This window comes from Tursiops truncatus, chromosome 5 (genome assembly GCF_011762595.2).
Source record: "Tursiops truncatus isolate mTurTru1 chromosome 5, mTurTru1.mat.Y, whole genome shotgun sequence".
Classification (NCBI taxonomy): Eukaryota; Metazoa; Chordata; class Mammalia; order Artiodactyla; family Delphinidae; genus Tursiops; species Tursiops truncatus.
This window is the reverse complement of record NC_047038.1, coordinates 3,379,047-3,395,055: the sequence shown is the minus strand read 5'-3', so window position 1 is coordinate 3,395,055 and position 16,009 is coordinate 3,379,047. Positions and strand designations below refer to the sequence as shown.

At 60.0% G+C, this 16,009-nt stretch overlaps 1 protein-coding gene across 10 annotated transcripts in view; it reads right to left on the bottom strand.

Annotated features, from left to right (window-relative positions):
* The window catches only part of ABLIM2 (actin binding LIM protein family member 2), a 138,065-nt gene that overhangs the window by 53,819 nt on the left and 68,237 nt on the right, over positions 1-16,009 (bottom strand). For all 10 annotated transcript variants that reach the window (XR_012331844.1, XR_012331840.1, XR_012331845.1 and 7 more), the window contains 2 exons: positions 8,279-8,356; positions 1,261-1,407 (listed from right to left, as the gene is read on the bottom strand). Coding sequence is in view for 2 of the 10 variants with exons in the window: in XM_033856635.2 (XP_033712526.1) it covers positions 1,261-1,407; positions 8,279-8,356 (225 nt within the window). In the remaining 8 variants the exon portion in view is untranslated. The remainder of the gene's footprint in view (positions 1-1,260; positions 1,408-8,278; positions 8,357-16,009) is intronic.

Genomic DNA, 16,009 nt, shown 5'->3' with positions numbered 1-16,009 from the left:
CGAGGCCAGGGTTTGCTCAGCTCAGCGCACTGACCCACGTTCTGTGCCCCACGCCACCATTTACCCACAGAAGGGCTCCCACAGAGGACACCTCTGAGCAGGCTTGCAGCCGGGGCATGGCAGGGCCTGTGGAGGGCAGAGGCCTCGAGGTCCCAGGAGATGGAGGAGGGACAGAAGCCCAGTACCTTGCTCTGGGCAATGGCCGCAGCCGGCACGGAGGCAGCAGTGACCAAGGCCAGCCACGAGGGCCCAAGCCCCAGCTCTGCCCCCGTGAGCAGCACGGTCCTGGGCCCTCACCCTCGTTCTCCCTCACCCTCGTCTTCTCATCTATACCCTGGGACGGTCATTCCCAAAGTGCCGGGCCACAGGAGGCGGGGCGACGCAGAAGCCCAGTGTCAGCGCAGAGTGAGAGCGGGCCTGAGGAGCGGGTGATGACTGTGATATCAGCGACAAGGGCAGGCCACTGCAGCATGACCGGTGAGCGTGCCGTGGACCCCCGCAGCCCCGGGCTGTCCCCGCCCTGCCCTCACGCCCCGCAGCTGCGCCAGCTGCTGGACCACAGCAGGCGTCTGCGTCGAGCCTGGCGCCCCGGAGCCTCGGTGACACCTTGGGAGACTTGGAGCGGGGCGCCCACGCCGGGCCACCCCACGTGACCGGCACACAGACATGGCCGACAGCTGGCAAAACACGCCTCCTCTCCATCCCAGGCACCCCCGTGGCCCGGTCACACTGAAGTCTCCAAAAGGAAAAGTGACTTCACCAGCAAATCCCAGGGTAAATGGAGAGAAGCGGCCACGATTAGGAAGGTCCAGCAAAGGACACTGCCCACGGGACAGCGGGGAAGAAGTCGTCTGGGGTCAACCAGGGGTCAAGCCAGCTCGGGGAGCTCACGGGACGGCGGAGTGGGCCAGGGCGGGGAGAGCCGGAGCGCGGCCTGGAGCGCTCTGGACAAAGGAACAGGATACATTTCCCAACTTAAGAAAATAAAGAGACTCTCGCTTTGCTCCTGTCACTTTCCTGATCGCCAGCGAGATTCCTGCTTTCTGCGCCCGCCGAGGGGGCCTGTCCAGACCCTCTCCGTCAGTGTGTCTGCAAGGGGCAGTTCGGGGCCAGAGCACACTGGGAATTCTTTAAAGAGGAGGCGCAGGTTATCTGAGGGCGTAGAGTAGGCTGAGGCCGCCGGACGGCCGTGGGGACGGATGCCAAGGGGACCGGCTATAGGTGCCACGCCCTGCAGGCTGGCCCCGGGCCGGGCCGTACCTCGCTGCAGCTCTGCCTGTCCCCCACCGAGTGGCTGATGAAGGGCGAGTAGGAGATCATGTCGGGGCGGTCGATGCTGTAGATGGCCTTGTTCTTAGGGAGAGCGGCCAGGTCTCTGTAGTCAAGGATCTCATCACCCAGCTTGGCCTGCGAGAGGAAGGAAAGAGTCGAGGGGGTGGTCAGACCCACACCTGGAGGCGTGGTCGCTCGGCAGCCGTGGGTAGAGGTGGGGCCGGGGGCAAAGGCGTGGGGAAGCCTCGTGGCACACGGACCTGCGTCCCCGCGGACAGTGAGAACTCAGCCCGTGGTCTAAATACACACACAGCCACACACACACACATCTATGCTCGCACACATACATACACATGTACACGCGTGCATTTCAACACGTGCACGACGTGTGCAGGCATGTACGCACACACGCAAACACCCACCACGGACATGCAGACCCGCACGCACAATCTACGCATGCACGCACACGGGGAACACGCCCGCCTACAGCTGCGGAGGGGAGACAGACACACCCGCACCTCCACTCACTCGCACCCACACAACCTCACCCACCAAACTAGTGCACGCGCACACACCTCCCTACCCAGCCACCCACACACACACACTCAGGGGCCACCACGTCTGCTTAGGTGAGGTCCACCTGGGTGCTCGCTCCCCTGCGCCGCCCGCTGGCCCCTCCTCCTGGCTCCGGGCGCTGCCCGGGGGCGCGTGACTGACGGGACAGGCCTTGGAGCGGGGTGGCCGCCTCAGCTTGGCTCTCACAGCAGGGCCGAGGTTCCCCCCCAAACACCGGTCTCAGTCCCCGTGTCCCTGCAGCACCCCTCCAGCGCCGGCGGAATGTTTACAGCCCACGAGCCCTACGGAAGAGAGGACGTGAGTCCCCAGCCTGCTCCCAGCACGAGCCAGTTCCTGGTGCGGCGGATGCCCAGGCTCCCATCCCTCCTGGAGCTGACACACCAGTCACCTCCTTCCGCCGGGTCCCCTCCGAGGATTCATCTCAGCCTGGCATTGCCAGCCACAGGCAAAGCTGGCCACTCGGGCTGCCGCCGCTGGCTCGGCTCGACCCCCAAACCCAGCAGGAACCCTCATCTCAACCTCGGCTTCCCTCGGTGCCCCCGGCCAGGTCAACGCTGCCCCCGCCTTCCTCTCTGCCCCTTCCCAGACCCAGGCGGCTCTGGTCAAGGCCCTCACTGCCCGCATCCCTATCCAGCCACAGCCTCTGGGGGGCTGTCCTGCCAGCAATTCTTCTAACAAACACCACCAACAGCAGCGTGACACTACACCTTCCACCCTGGACAGCACTGGGGGCGCTCACAGGACGTCCTCTTCACAGAGGAAGAACCGGAGCCCAGAGAGGCCAGGTAACTTGCCCAAAGTCACACAGCCAGGGAGGAGACGCAGGCTGTCTGAGTCCAGAGCCATGCTCCCCACCATGGCTCTCCTCCCCACCATGGCTCTCCTCCCCGCCAGGGCCACGTCGCTCAAACTCCAGCTGCACCCTGTCGTCCTCCAGCTCACATCCTCCGGCAGCCCCTTCCGGGTTGGGTGACACAGCCCTCACTGCAGTTTCCAAACTCGGCCCTGATGTTTCCAGCCCATTCATCATAAGGTGTCTCCTCCTTGTTCCCCCAGTGTGCCAGGCTCAGCCTCCACCCTCCAGCTTTCCTTTATCCTCTGAAGTCCGGCAGCCCACCTCCTCCAGGAAGACTTCCCTGACCACCAACTCCAAGGCTCGCGTGAGTCGTTGGGTACGCTAGGGGCAATCCCTGCCATCTGTGACGTAGGTTGAGAGAGTGAACACCTGATGTCTCAGATCTCTGGCGATTCCCTTGGGAACCCTGGGCAACGTTCAGAAGACCTGAGTTCAAACCCTGAGTCTGTCGTTTGTAACTGTGGTACCGCCCGATCAGCATTTTTGAGCTGCTCCTCTCTGCCTTCCGGGGAAATCTGAACTCAGGCCCCTGGGGACCTGGCCCTTGTGTATCTGCTCATCCAAGCCTCTCACTCCCCCACCCATGCCCCTTGTCACGCTCGACCCCTTACAGTTTCCAGAACACCCACAGCCTGAGTGAAACGGAGCAGGACCCTATGGTGCTTCCGCCCACGTCCTCCGCCTGCCTCTTGTCTGCAGGAAAACTTCAGCCAAAGTTTAATCAGAGAAGTGAGAAGATGCAGAAACAAAGGAAACCATCAAAGGAGACCAAATGATAATAGTTTAATCATTAAGCAAAGTCAAGGACCTTTAGTTCCTCCTCAAGGGCTACAGATAATATTCTGAGCCGTATCCTGGGAGCTGCCTTATAGATACTGAAACCCCTACCAGGTGGAAGAAGTTAACTACATGATGACAGACGGTAGCCATGACATAAGTGGCCACAATTCCAAGAATTGACCTCAAGGAAATGGGAATAGACTGACCCTGAAACCGAAGACTAACTGTACTTAAAACAATCAAGATGACGCTGGTCAGACCACCGATGACCAATTTCAAGACGATGGTCAGAGCTGACTGTGCAGTTTCTGCATGTAGCCCCCTCCCTCCGTCTATAAAAGCTCTTGCCCAGTGATTGTCACGGGGGGAGTCAGCCTTTGGACAGGAGTCCGCCCTCCTCTACCTCGCCCTCGTTGCCGGTGTCCAAAATAAAGCAATGTTTCCTTTCCACCAGCCTTGCCTCTTTATTGGCTTTTGAGCAGCGAGCAGCTGGACCGCACTTTCGGTCACATGAGGGCTTGGTACATGCTGTTCCCTCCCTCCGAAATGCCGTTCCCAGGCCTCTTTGCCCGGCTCATCCTCTGGTCCTTCCAGATTCAGCACGCTTCCCCTCCACCACCTCCCCTTCTCCTGTGAGTAAAGGTGCTGATTTCGTGGGCGCATCTGTCTCCTTTGCTCCTGAGGCTGGTGGCTCCTGGGGGTTCAGGACCCTGATTCACCATGGAGTCCCTCCCCCTAACTCCATGCGTGACACGGCACGGGCCCTCGGGGCAGGCATGCCGAATTGAGCTAAAGTCGATCGCACATTTGCCAAAGCCAGCTGGGTTCTCTGGGTCTTTGTCTCCCCCTGAAAATGGGAATACCACCTGGGCCTTGTCCATCTGCTGGATTTCGTGACCATCAACACAGCTCGATATAAAGGGCGATGCTGCCGAGGGGCTGGGAGAGGTCGGCATTCACAGGTCACTGTGAAGGCTGTGTCCGCCCACCCACCTCTGTCCTGCTATGATCGCAGCGCTCAGTGCCCGCTGGCTTTCTCAGCCCCAGGTGCACAGTCAACAGCGCCCGCCTTGCCCTGACACAGGGGATCAGGGAGGCGGCCCGACGATGCCAACTACCACCAACACGACCCTGCTCAGAGAGAAGCCTGCCCGCCCCCACCTGGCCGGCTAGGCGGCTGTGCTCCTGGCTCCTCAGCATTTGTCCTGCCCAGCGGGGCTCACAGATGCATTTCCCTGCATCCAAGTCCCGGGGCGGTTGCCATGACAACGGGCTATGTTGTCTCATTGGCGGAAGGCCACTGGAGTGTGTGTAAGTACAAGTGTTTTCCCTTAGCTTTCTTCTCTCCTACACTGTATCCAGCATAACAACTAATGATAAGATATGACCATATATGATGTTATGGCTATAACATAATCCTACCGATGATATAATCTCATGATGCCGCTTTTACGCTATGCCGACTCACTGCTTTATTGCCCTGCTGAAGAAAGGTTACAAAACAATATAGCCAATGTGACCTCACTTTGTTAAAAAAAAAAATACACGCACACGGAGAAAAAGAAACCTAAAGGGCATACTTCAAAATATTAACAGTGGCTACTCTGGCTGGGAGGATTATAAATGGTATTCATTTTCACCTCTGCACCAATCGCTATTTTGTTGCTAATAAATGTGGGTTACATTTGTAATAAAGAAAAAGGCGGTGAAAAGGTTACTTTTAAAAACCCACAATTTATTGAGCACCTACTGTGTGCATGTTTTATCCTAGATACTAAGGTGAGTGAGGCATGGTCCCTGCCCGCCAGGAGCTCACAGCCCGTGTGGGAGACGGTAGCCACATCACATGATAAATTCCCTGCCATTCCTGCAGACAGGGACTTCGCGGGGAATTGATCTCTTCCTGACGGGCAGGAAGGGAGAGGGAGGGAGAGGAAGCTGCATTTGAGAACAACCATCCCACAGCAGGCGGGTCCCAGGCGGCTGGCATCCTTTTAAGCACGCTGAGCTGGTGCATGGATTGGGACCACTGTCCTGAGGTCCTGAGTGTGCCCGGCGCTGAGCAGAGTTGGGTGCACAGTAGGGTGACAGGAGATACCAACAGGGAGATGGAAGGAAGAGCAGAGGGGCTGAGCCTGAGATAAGAAGGGCACTTGCTTGACCAGACTCTCGTCTCCTCAGGGAAGGAACTGCATGGATGTGCACTGCCAACTGGTGCTGATACCGACCCTGACTTGGGAGGGATGGCCAGGGTGGGACGTTTCCCGGCTGGGCGCTGGCCATGGTGCTGGGAGTCCATGTGTTAGGGATGGATGCAGGTCCTTGGACGGTGGCCCCATGACTTAGAGGCTGTGACACAGACCAGCTTCTGCACCTCTCTGAGCTGCATCTAACTGGGATGCTGAGAGGCAAAAGGAGACGGCAGAGTACACTCCCTGGTACCCAGGACTCAAGGCACCTCTGCAGTGTCAAACTAACAACTGCTGCTTCAGACTCAGGAGACAGGATTAAATTAATTCGCCCGAGGTCTTCTATTTACTTATTTTTTTTTAACTTTTACTTTTTTAAAAATATAGCCGTGTGTACACTTCAAGGCCTTCTGTTTAAACAGGAATCCAGCACACTCGTATTAGCTGAGCGAGAAGTCTGTCTCAGCTGGGACGGTGCGACCAGCTGGAATCTACCTCGGCTGAAGGCACAGCCAGCTGGTGGGCAACTTCTTTGCCCACCATCATCATTGGCAAGTTCGTGCTCCCCAAGGGCGGGAAGGCCATGTGACCCGATCAAGGGGCGTGGACTTGGCTGTGCTGAGAACTGCCAGGTGGAAGAAGGGACCCAGCAGGGCTGGTTTTCAGCACTGAGCAGCGGGGTTCCCTGGGAAGAACCCAAGCTCTGTGGTGGCAGAGACCTGGGTTCAAAGACAGCTCCACTGCTTCCTGCTGCATGACTTTTAAAGTAACAGTGATCACAGAGCCCAGGGACTCTGGTCACTGCTCACTGCACCGTTACATGGTCACTACCGTACCTAAGCGTCTTACAAACACCAGTTTGTTCAAAAAATAATAGTTCATGTTTAATGAGCAGTTTACCAGCAGTAGCTGCAGTCTGGGGACACGACCATGCCTGGCCGCATGCCGAGTGCTTCACAAACACGATCTCATTCAGATAACAATAGTCATTATTATTATTATTCATGATGATGATGGTATTAGGGGCTAAATCGTGCTTCCCCAAATTTCTATGCCGAACCACTAGCCCCCAGCACCACAGAAGTGACTACATTTGGTGATATGGGCCTTTAAAGTGGTGATTAAGGTAAAAAGGGGTCATTAGGGTGGGATCTGATCCAGTACACCTGGTGTCCTTCTGAGAAGAAGAGATTAGGACACAGATGCGCACAGAGGGACGACCACGTGAGGACACAGGGAGAAGACAGCCGTCTACACGTCCAGGAGAGAGGCCTCGGAGGGAACCAACCCTCCAGACACCTTGACTCAAGACTCCCAGCCTCCAGGACGGTGAGAAGATACATTTCTGTGGTTGAAGCCCCCTGGTCTGCGGGGCTTTACGGCGGCCCCGGCAAACGAGCACAGACGTCGTAACAGTAATCCCAGCGAGCGAGCGTTTCCTGTCCTCCCTCTGGGCTCAGGGCTGTGCCCGGGGCCTCCCACTCAGTACCTCAGTGGACCTGGGCAGCAGGCACTGTGGGTCCCCAGGTACAGGTGAGCTCCCAGAGGCTCAGAGAGGCCAACATCCCACCCAAGGGCACACAGCTGCCGGGTGACGTCGTGCTGCCTTTCTGAGCCTCTGGGTTTGCATCTGCAAAGGGTCATTCTGCGATTTACTCTCCGGACTAGAACCCTTGTTATTATCACCTATCGGAATTAGGGTCAGGAATGGCCCTAGCCCAACTAGAAGGAGGGTTTGAGGAGTGAAAAGCAGTGTTGAGAAGAGCGAATTCCACCTCCATCGTGTGAGAGAAAAATGAGGCCCTGGCCGATGGCGGGGGGAGGATGAGAGAGGCGACTCGTCCCAAGTCACCGGCTGTCCTTCGGGTGTGCAGCTGGGCCAAGACACCCAGTCCAGGGCTCGCCCCCTTTCCCTCCCCCACCCCGCACAGGCTCTTTCCCAGACAATGGAGTTTGCCACTTAGACAAGTAAACTAGCAAATAATTACAACCATCACCTTCCATGTCTAATCCCACCACCCAGAGGTAACTGTTATTAACTATTCGTTAAAATGTTCCCAATCATTTTTAGACTTGTATGTGCACGTACACACATACACACACAAATACGCATAACACACACGCACGCACACACGTGCACACACATGCACACACACATATGCACACACACACATGCACACAAATACATACACACACAAACGCAAACGGGATCCCGTAACATGTATTACCCTTCACATGCTTCTTCTAAAAACACGTTAGGAACTTTCCACAGCAGCAGCCACAGATCTGCACCGTTATCTGTGACACGGGCCCGAGTGTTATTTACACAGGTGAGTCCTGGCTGTGGGGATGCGGAAGTGACTCACCGTCACCCCTGTAGCCACAGCTGTGAGCACACCTCTCTGCGCACCTGTCGCCATCACGGGGCGGCCGTGGTCACACAGCACATCCACACTGGAGGCTCCGACCCAGCCTCACGGTCTGCACCAATCTCCCGCGGCCTCTGGGGGGCGCTGGCCCCAGCCCCCCACTCCGAGGGCACACTCAGCAATGACCCCAGGCCCCGGGGCCCCTCCCCACTCTCCACAGAGAGAATCCAACTTACATAAATCACGCGGCTCGGAGACCCTGAGGTGCTGGAAGCAGGGACGGAAATGATGCTCTCTGAAGAGGTTCTGGTTTCCTAGGAGAGGAGGAGACAGGAGGAGGCTGAAGCAGACCGTCAACGCGAAGAACCTTTCAGAGGCAATTACGCTCCAACAGAAAGGCCGGCTCACGAGATACTTCTTATTTGCAGGTTGAAACAATTCTTAAAATAAACATGCAGGCTTGAATGAACGACAGCACAGCTGTAACCAGAAGACACAGCAGGTGACCCTGGCTGCAAGCAAACAGCCACGCTTTCAGCGCCGGCCGAATCGCTCCCGTGATCGCCAAGCTTTCCCGGCGTCAACACTATCTGTTTTCCGGAGGATGAGAGCAAGCGATGCCGTTTCCGTGTTTCTGCGCGCTCCAACGGCAAAGGCGGAACTGTGCTGCTCAGAGACCTTATTCTCCACGTGGATTACGGGGGATGTACTGCAGCTCGTTCCGCCAGCCCCGCCTCTGTTGTCTGACTCGGCGGCCGTCACGTCTGTGGTCTGCTCCTCGCGTGCCCACTGTGGCTTGGAACCATTCCCCCGCCCCTCCTCCCTCGGTTCCAACCATGACTCCTGCACCCCCGAGGTGACATCCCCGAGAAGACTGTCCATCTCCTCCACTCCCCCGCGTCAGGCCCCCCATCAGTGCGAGGACCCTGCCTGTCTCCAGCTCCCACCCCACTCGCTGCACCTGTGCCCATCCCCACCTGTCGGGCGTGACCGGGTAGCTCCTGGACCCTCTCCTGGTCCAGCCCTCACCCCTGCTGGGACCACTCACGTACCTAACACTCCACACCTCCCACTTGCCCCGTCTAAACGGGACCCATCTTCACAAAGCGCCCCCCTCTCCCTACCCACTCACGGCTCCTCTCTTGTTTTCTCAGCAGGCCCCTTCCTCCCACCCCCTGGAATTCTGTCCAGCCCCTCTCAGTGGTCCACACCCGCTGCAGTGGTACCAGCAGCCTGGGGGGGGCCGCATCATGAACTGAATTGCATCCCTCCAAAACTCATACGTTGAAGTCAACACCCCAGGACCCCAGAATGTGACTGTATTTGGAGGTACAGGGCATTTAAGGATGCAATTAGGTTTAAACGGAGTCTTTAGGACAGGCCTGGATCCAACCTGACTGGTGTCCGTATAAGAACAGGAGACTAGGACACAGACATGCACAGAGGGATGACATGTGAGGACACAGGGAGAAGACGGCCCTCTACACGCTCAGGAGAGAGGCCTCAGGAGAAACCAACCTGCCCACACCTTGATCTTGGACGTCCAGCCTCCAGGACTGTGAGAAAATCCATTTCTGCTGTTTAAGATCCCCAAGTCTGTGGCATTCTGTATGGCAGCCCCAGGACACTAACACCCATCAAGGACCCCCGCCAAGTGGATGACCCCCAGCTCTGGCTACACCCAGCACAACACCAGCGAGAACGGGACAACACCAGATGTGAGGCCGACACGGTAGTGGGAGGGACAAACCTGAAAGGCATAGGGGGTGGTGCCTGGGTGAACCTGACTGGGAGCCTGGTTCTGTATCTACAAGGGAAAGAGAAGAGGGAGAGGGCGTGATGCTCCGTGGTCATCTCTGCGCTAGGTCACTCGTCCAGCTGGTCCATCCCCTCTCCTTGCCCCAGTTATCACCCTGGCATCCTCTGGAGGCCTGCCCTGCTTCCCCGGGCCCCTCGCAGGCAGGGGCTGGGGTCCCTCAAGGAGCTCAGCTGGACCCCTGAGGCTCGGCCACCCCCAGTAAAACACAACGTCAAGTGCTGTTGCAAAGGAGCTGCACCGTCGGAGCCCAGTGACACTGGGTCTGTTTTATCACCGTCCCTGTGGCCAGGCTGCCTATTTTACTAGGCAAAAATGATGTACGTACACACTTAATACATTTGAAAGAAAACTTTGACTCTCAGCTTCCTTCTCTATGAAGCGGAAAGAGCTGCTTGGAAGGTGCTTTCTGTCTCTGAGGACGTAGGCACAGCCTGCTAGGGGCTTGGCACTGTCAATCGTCCTTACTTTTATTTCACTTCAGTTGATTCCAGCTCACGGCAGGAAGCCCCTTGTCTGCAAAGCCGACAAACACTGGTTGTTTTACAAGAAAAGTGCCCCTAAGCTGAGAGCTGCAGCAGTGGCCCAAGAACTGTCCCCCAGACCAAGAGGGACGCTTCCTGGCACAGGTGGGGCGGCACCGGCTCACTGTCACCACAACCCCGACGGAAGGGGGCTTGGGCTCTGTGAGCGGCAGCGGGCGCCTGGGTTTGCTCTGGCATGTTTCAGGGTTCCGAGCAGGCAGGTGGGTGGCTGCACGGTGCTCTCCTCCCTGTGCCAGGTTCCCAGCCCCGGAGAGGGCCAGGGCGTCCCTGAGTCCCCCAGTTCAGGGAGCCCAGACACGAGGGGGCCGAGTCCAGGTGATTCTCCCAGAGTCAGGAGACCTGGGCTTTCTCTCACTTTCTCCCTACCCTGACTCCAATTCGTTCACAATCAAACCCAATACCCAGTTGTGTTCTCCAGGGCCTTGTTCACACCAGCAAAGGGCCGGGCAGCTCACCCAGCCCTGTCCCCACCGCTCAGCCTGGTCCCGGGAAGCGTCGTCCTACAACAGTGACGGGGGCGCCTGGCTCTCATTAAGGTCCCACACAAGCTGCATGGATACCGCGTGAGGGGTCAGCACCCACTCATCTCCAACTTAAAGCCTAGGGGCTGAGGCTCAGAGAGGGCTAGTGATTTGCCCAAGGTCACACAGCTGGGCAGAGGCAGAGTCCAACACCGAGGCTTGCTCTCCCACCCCGGCGGCCTCTGCGAATTCCACTGAAACGTTCTCACTCATGCTCAGTCACCCCGTCCTTGCGTTTGGGCCTCTGGGACCATCTCAACAAGCCTGTCTTCTCCCTGCTCAGCGGCCTCACAGTTAGCGCAGGGGCTCTTGCTTCCTTCCAGGTGCCCCCGCGGTAAGCAGCCCGGACCTCTGTGCCCCGGGTTTGGGGTGGGGGTGGGGAAGGACATGGGCTCTTGAAACGGTAACTGTGGAGACCCGCAGCCTGGGGGACCAGCCCGGTCAGTCCAGGCTCGCTCTGCGGCCACCCGAGCAGGAGCATGCCCGGCTGTCCCCGGCCACCTTCTTCATGCAAGGAGCTCCTCTCAGCTACTCAGCTGACATGGGGCCGCCCCTGCCATGGCTCTGAAACCCTCATGCAATCCCCAGCAGATCGTGGTTCCTCTGGCTTGGGACCCAGAGCCAGAACAGGGCTGGGCCCTGTGACCCACTCTCCCACACACCTGCCAAGTCTCAGCTCCGGGAAGCTGGCCCCGTCCCTCCCCCCGTCACAGGCAAGCATCCTGCACCCTGGAGCCTGCCCATCTGTCTCCCCTGCCAGAGGACGTGGGCCCTCCTGTAGGGCAGGGACCCGCTGGTCTTATTCACCTCCGTGTTCCCGGTACCCAGCCCAGAAGGGACACAGCAGGTGCTCAGTGGCTGTGTGTTGAATGACCACGTGATCCACGGCCCAACGATGCACTGGGGACGGGCAGTTAGGACCACAGCCTTCCGACAGGCTTTCCATGGGCACGCTCAGCAGACGCACGTCCTTGTCCGGGGGGGCACCCATCCCCCGGGGGAGCACGCAGTCAGGGAGGCCTTCCGGGCAGTGAGGAAGGACTGCCCTCCCTCTCCTGGCTCGGCCTGGCGTGGACTCCGGTGCCGGCCCCTGCTGCTGGACACAGAGATGGAGCTGGCTCCCGGGGGTCCTGGAGCCCACTGGGCCTGGCGTGAGGGGCACTAGTTAGATGACCGCTGAGCAGCCCTCCAGACGAGTGAGTTAGCTCTCGTCTGGATTTACCACATAAGAGTGGAGCTGCCTCCACCCACAGGCTGGACTCAGAGGGAGTTAGTGACGCCACCTCTGCTGCCCTTCTCAGGGGCTGATGGCCCCCTGAGCAGACCCCGCTGGGCTGACCCGGAGCTGACCGGGGCTGGCTGGTTCATGCACGTTAGCTACCTTGCAGGCAGCGAACAATACAGAAAAGTACAGCTTTCTCCCTGCCCCCGGGCAGGAAGCAGTCAGCTGGCTGGAGAACTATCTCCAAGGGGACCTGAGTGCCCAGGGAAAATCATCTGTGCCTGCCCCACCCACCCACTGCCCGGCCCGCCCACTGCCCTGCCCACCCGCTGCCCTGTCCACTCACTGCCCTGTCCACTCACTGCCCCGCCCACCACTGCCCTGTCCACCCACTGCCCCGCCCACCACTGCCCTGTCCACTCACTGCCCTGTCCACCCACTGCCCCGTCCACTCACTGCCCCGCCCACCCACTGCCCCGCCCACCACTGCCCTGTCCACTCGCTGCCCTGTCCACCCACTGCCCTGTCCACACACTGCCACACCCCTCACTGCCCAGCCCATCACTGCCCCACCCACCACTGCCCTGTCCACTCGCTGCCCTGTCCACACACTGCCCGGCCCGCCCACTGCCCCACCCGCCCGCTGTCCTGTCCACTCACTGCCCTGTCCACCCACTGCCCCGTCCACTCACTGCCACACCCCCTCACTGCCACACCCCTCACTGCCCCACCCACCACTGCCCCGCCCACACACTGCCCTGTCCACACACTGCCCTGTCCACCCACTGCCCCATCCACTCACTGCCACACCCCCTCACTGCCCCGCCCACCCACTGCCCTGCCTACCACTTCCCCATCCACTCACTGCCCTGTCCACCTACTGTCCTGCTCACTGCCCTGCCCATCCACTGCACTGCCCACCACTGCCCTGTCCACTCACTGCCCCATCCACTCACTGCCACATCCCCTCACTGACCCGCCCACCCACTGCCCTGCCCACCACTTCCCCATCCACCCACTACCCTGTCCACCTACTGTCCTGCTCACTGCCCTGCCCATCCACTGCACTGCCCACCACTGCCCTGTCCACTCATTGTCCCACCCACCCGCTGCCCCACCCACCACTGCCCTGTCCACTCACTGCCACACTCCCTCACTGCCCCGCCCACCACTACCCTGTCCACTCACTGCCCTGTCCACCCACTGATGTGCCCACTCACTGCCCGGCCCACCAGGCCCAGAGTTTATTCTCATTTCCCGGGCGAGACAGAAGAGGCCCTGAGGGGCGGAGGTGGGGCTGGGACCCGGGGAGGGTGAAACAAGGGACAAGCAGGGCATGACTGGGGCCTGGATGCTGTCCCAGGACACGGAAGGGCAACTGTTGTCAGGCTGCTGGCCTCTGCCCCAAATGTTCCCAAAGCATCTGTGGAAACAAGCCCAGGAAGCCAAGTCCAGGGCAATGACCAGCCCCCGGGGCAACAAGCCTTCCCTTCCTCCCTGTCCTGCCAGCCTGCAGCATTCAGAGAGCCTCGCTTCTGCGGGGCCAGTGGCCTCCAGGCTGGGAGCAGAGGCGGCTGCTGCCACCAGGCCTGGCAGCAGCCTGAGGCCAGCTCAGCAGGGGGTCCAGAGTCCAGGGGCTGGTGCTGGGCACGCTGACCTGGCCGGGGGAGGCTCTGGGGGCACAGAGGGCCCGGGGCACGTGGTCCTCCTCTGCGGAGCCCTCCCACCCCGGCTCAAGGCCACCTTTCCCCAGGTCGCCGTGACACACCAGGGGTAGCAGGACGGTCCCCACGGCCCTCGGACGTAACGTGCCCCTAAGTCCCCCTGCTCCCGCCTCCAGCAGGAACAGCAGGGCTTGGATTTAGTCACCTCGGTGCCGCAGGCCGAGAGCCACGAACGCATCACGAAGGGGCAGATGCCCCAGAAGCAGCGGCTTCCAGACCCCCTGACATCAACTGCCAAAGAAAATGGGACGATTGCCCTCTGCAGTTCTCTCAGAACGGGCTTGGCAAGTGTGCTGAACTGGGCTGGGTCCCACCCAGCCCGAGGGCCCGGCACGAGGAGGGTCCCCTCCACCAGCCCATGCCCCCATCACGTCTCATGGGCCAAAGTTCACGAGGTGGGTCTCCATCCAGCCCCACCAGGAATTCCCAAGCCCTGAGCCCCCGCGGCGTCTGCTAGGTCTGGGGACAAGTTTCTGCTCTGGCTCTGCTCACTCCCCACAGCCAGGGGTGGGGGGACTCTGCAGCCCTGACCCCTCGCTCCCGCAGTGCAAGGTATCAGTGAAGGACTCAAGGAACAGAACCAGCGTCAACAGTAAAGAGCAAAGTACGCCCAACAGCAGAGCTCTGCCCCTTTCCTCCTGGAGCAGAATTCCTCTGGGCGACGGTCCCTCCTGTCAAACGCAGCTGCCGCAGAGGCGCAGGAAGCCACCGAGACCCCCGGATCGGCCGGCCTCCCACGTGCTTCCCGGGGGACCTGCCTGACTGTCCAGCCTCTGCTCCTCTCAGCCCCTCCCCGCCTCCACCCAGGGACCCCGGTCACCTCGGCCTCTTGACCCAGAGCTGCCACCAGCAGAGCGAGCCCCTCACCCCCGAAAGGCATTCTGGGTATCCCATGGGCTTGGGTCCGAGAAGGCTGGGTCTGAACTCTGCAGTGATCCCAGCATCACTCTGCACACCACACACGGGCACGCTAGCGACCCCGTGCGTCCCCCCGCCCCCTGCAGCAGTTTCCCTGTCCATCTCCCAGACACGGATGCAGACCCGTGCTATGCGGCATCTGAGTAGCCAGGGTCTTCAAGGGCCCACTGCCACCCGGCTCATCCGTAGCCTGTCTGGTGGCTTTAAAAGGGTTGGCATGCCCGGGACACCACGCGTAGGGGACAGAGTGGAAAGCCAGGGGTTGCTGGCGTCCTGAGGCCGGGCCCGGGGTCCCGTGGGTCACACACCACTCGCCGCCCGCGGACCATCTACGCTATCCCGGGGCCCTGCGGGGCGTGGCTCCCAGTGGGGGTCCTGCAGGGGTGGGGGGCCCCCTGGCACAGGGCCTGGTAGTGCCTGACAGAGCAAAGCTGGCTGACACGCCTCCCCTCGAGGGCCTGCGGTCCCCTGGGCTGCAGTTCATTGTATTCACTTCCTTCCTTCAACCCCCAAACGCTTGAGTGTGTCACCTGCCAGGACTCGTGTGGGAGCCGGGAATTCAGGACGGAGAGACTGGAGCCTTTCCTCCAGGCTTTTAGGGAAGAGGGAGCTGCCTGCGGGGTGTGAGTTGAGGACGCAGGGCAGGAGCAGGAGTTGGCAAGGTCTTCAGGGGCTGACATTCTGGGTGAATCTTAAAACCCAGAGGAGGAGTTTGCCAGGATGCGTGATGCAAGGGCACGAGAGGGCATCTCTGGCAGAAGGAACGCGTTTGCGAAGGCGCAGGGGAGAAAGGGAGCGGTGAGGATGGAGGCGTGGCAGCCCGGGGGCAGCGGGACCCCTCCCCTGCTCACCCCACCGCCACCCAAGCCAAAGGGAGCTTGCCCTGTTCCTGCCCCAGGGCCTTTGCACGAACCCCCACCCTGCCTGGAACCGCACTCCCTCTCCCTCTCTTCAGGCCTGGCACCGTCTCATCTTCTGGCTCAGCTCCTGCTCATTTCCTCTGGAGGACCGCCTGCACCCCCACCCCCCCCAACCATCCCAGGTGAGGTCGGTCCTTCCCCCGCTCTCCTGCCCCGCCAACCACTGCTGCATTATCTTCTTGCTGAGGCGTTGATTTCTGCCTCTCTCTGGGACGCCAGCCCCGGAAGGGTCAGGGGCATGCCGGCCTCCTTTCTCACCCTGTACCTGCAGCCTGGCGCCCAGCACAGGGCCTCTGAGGGG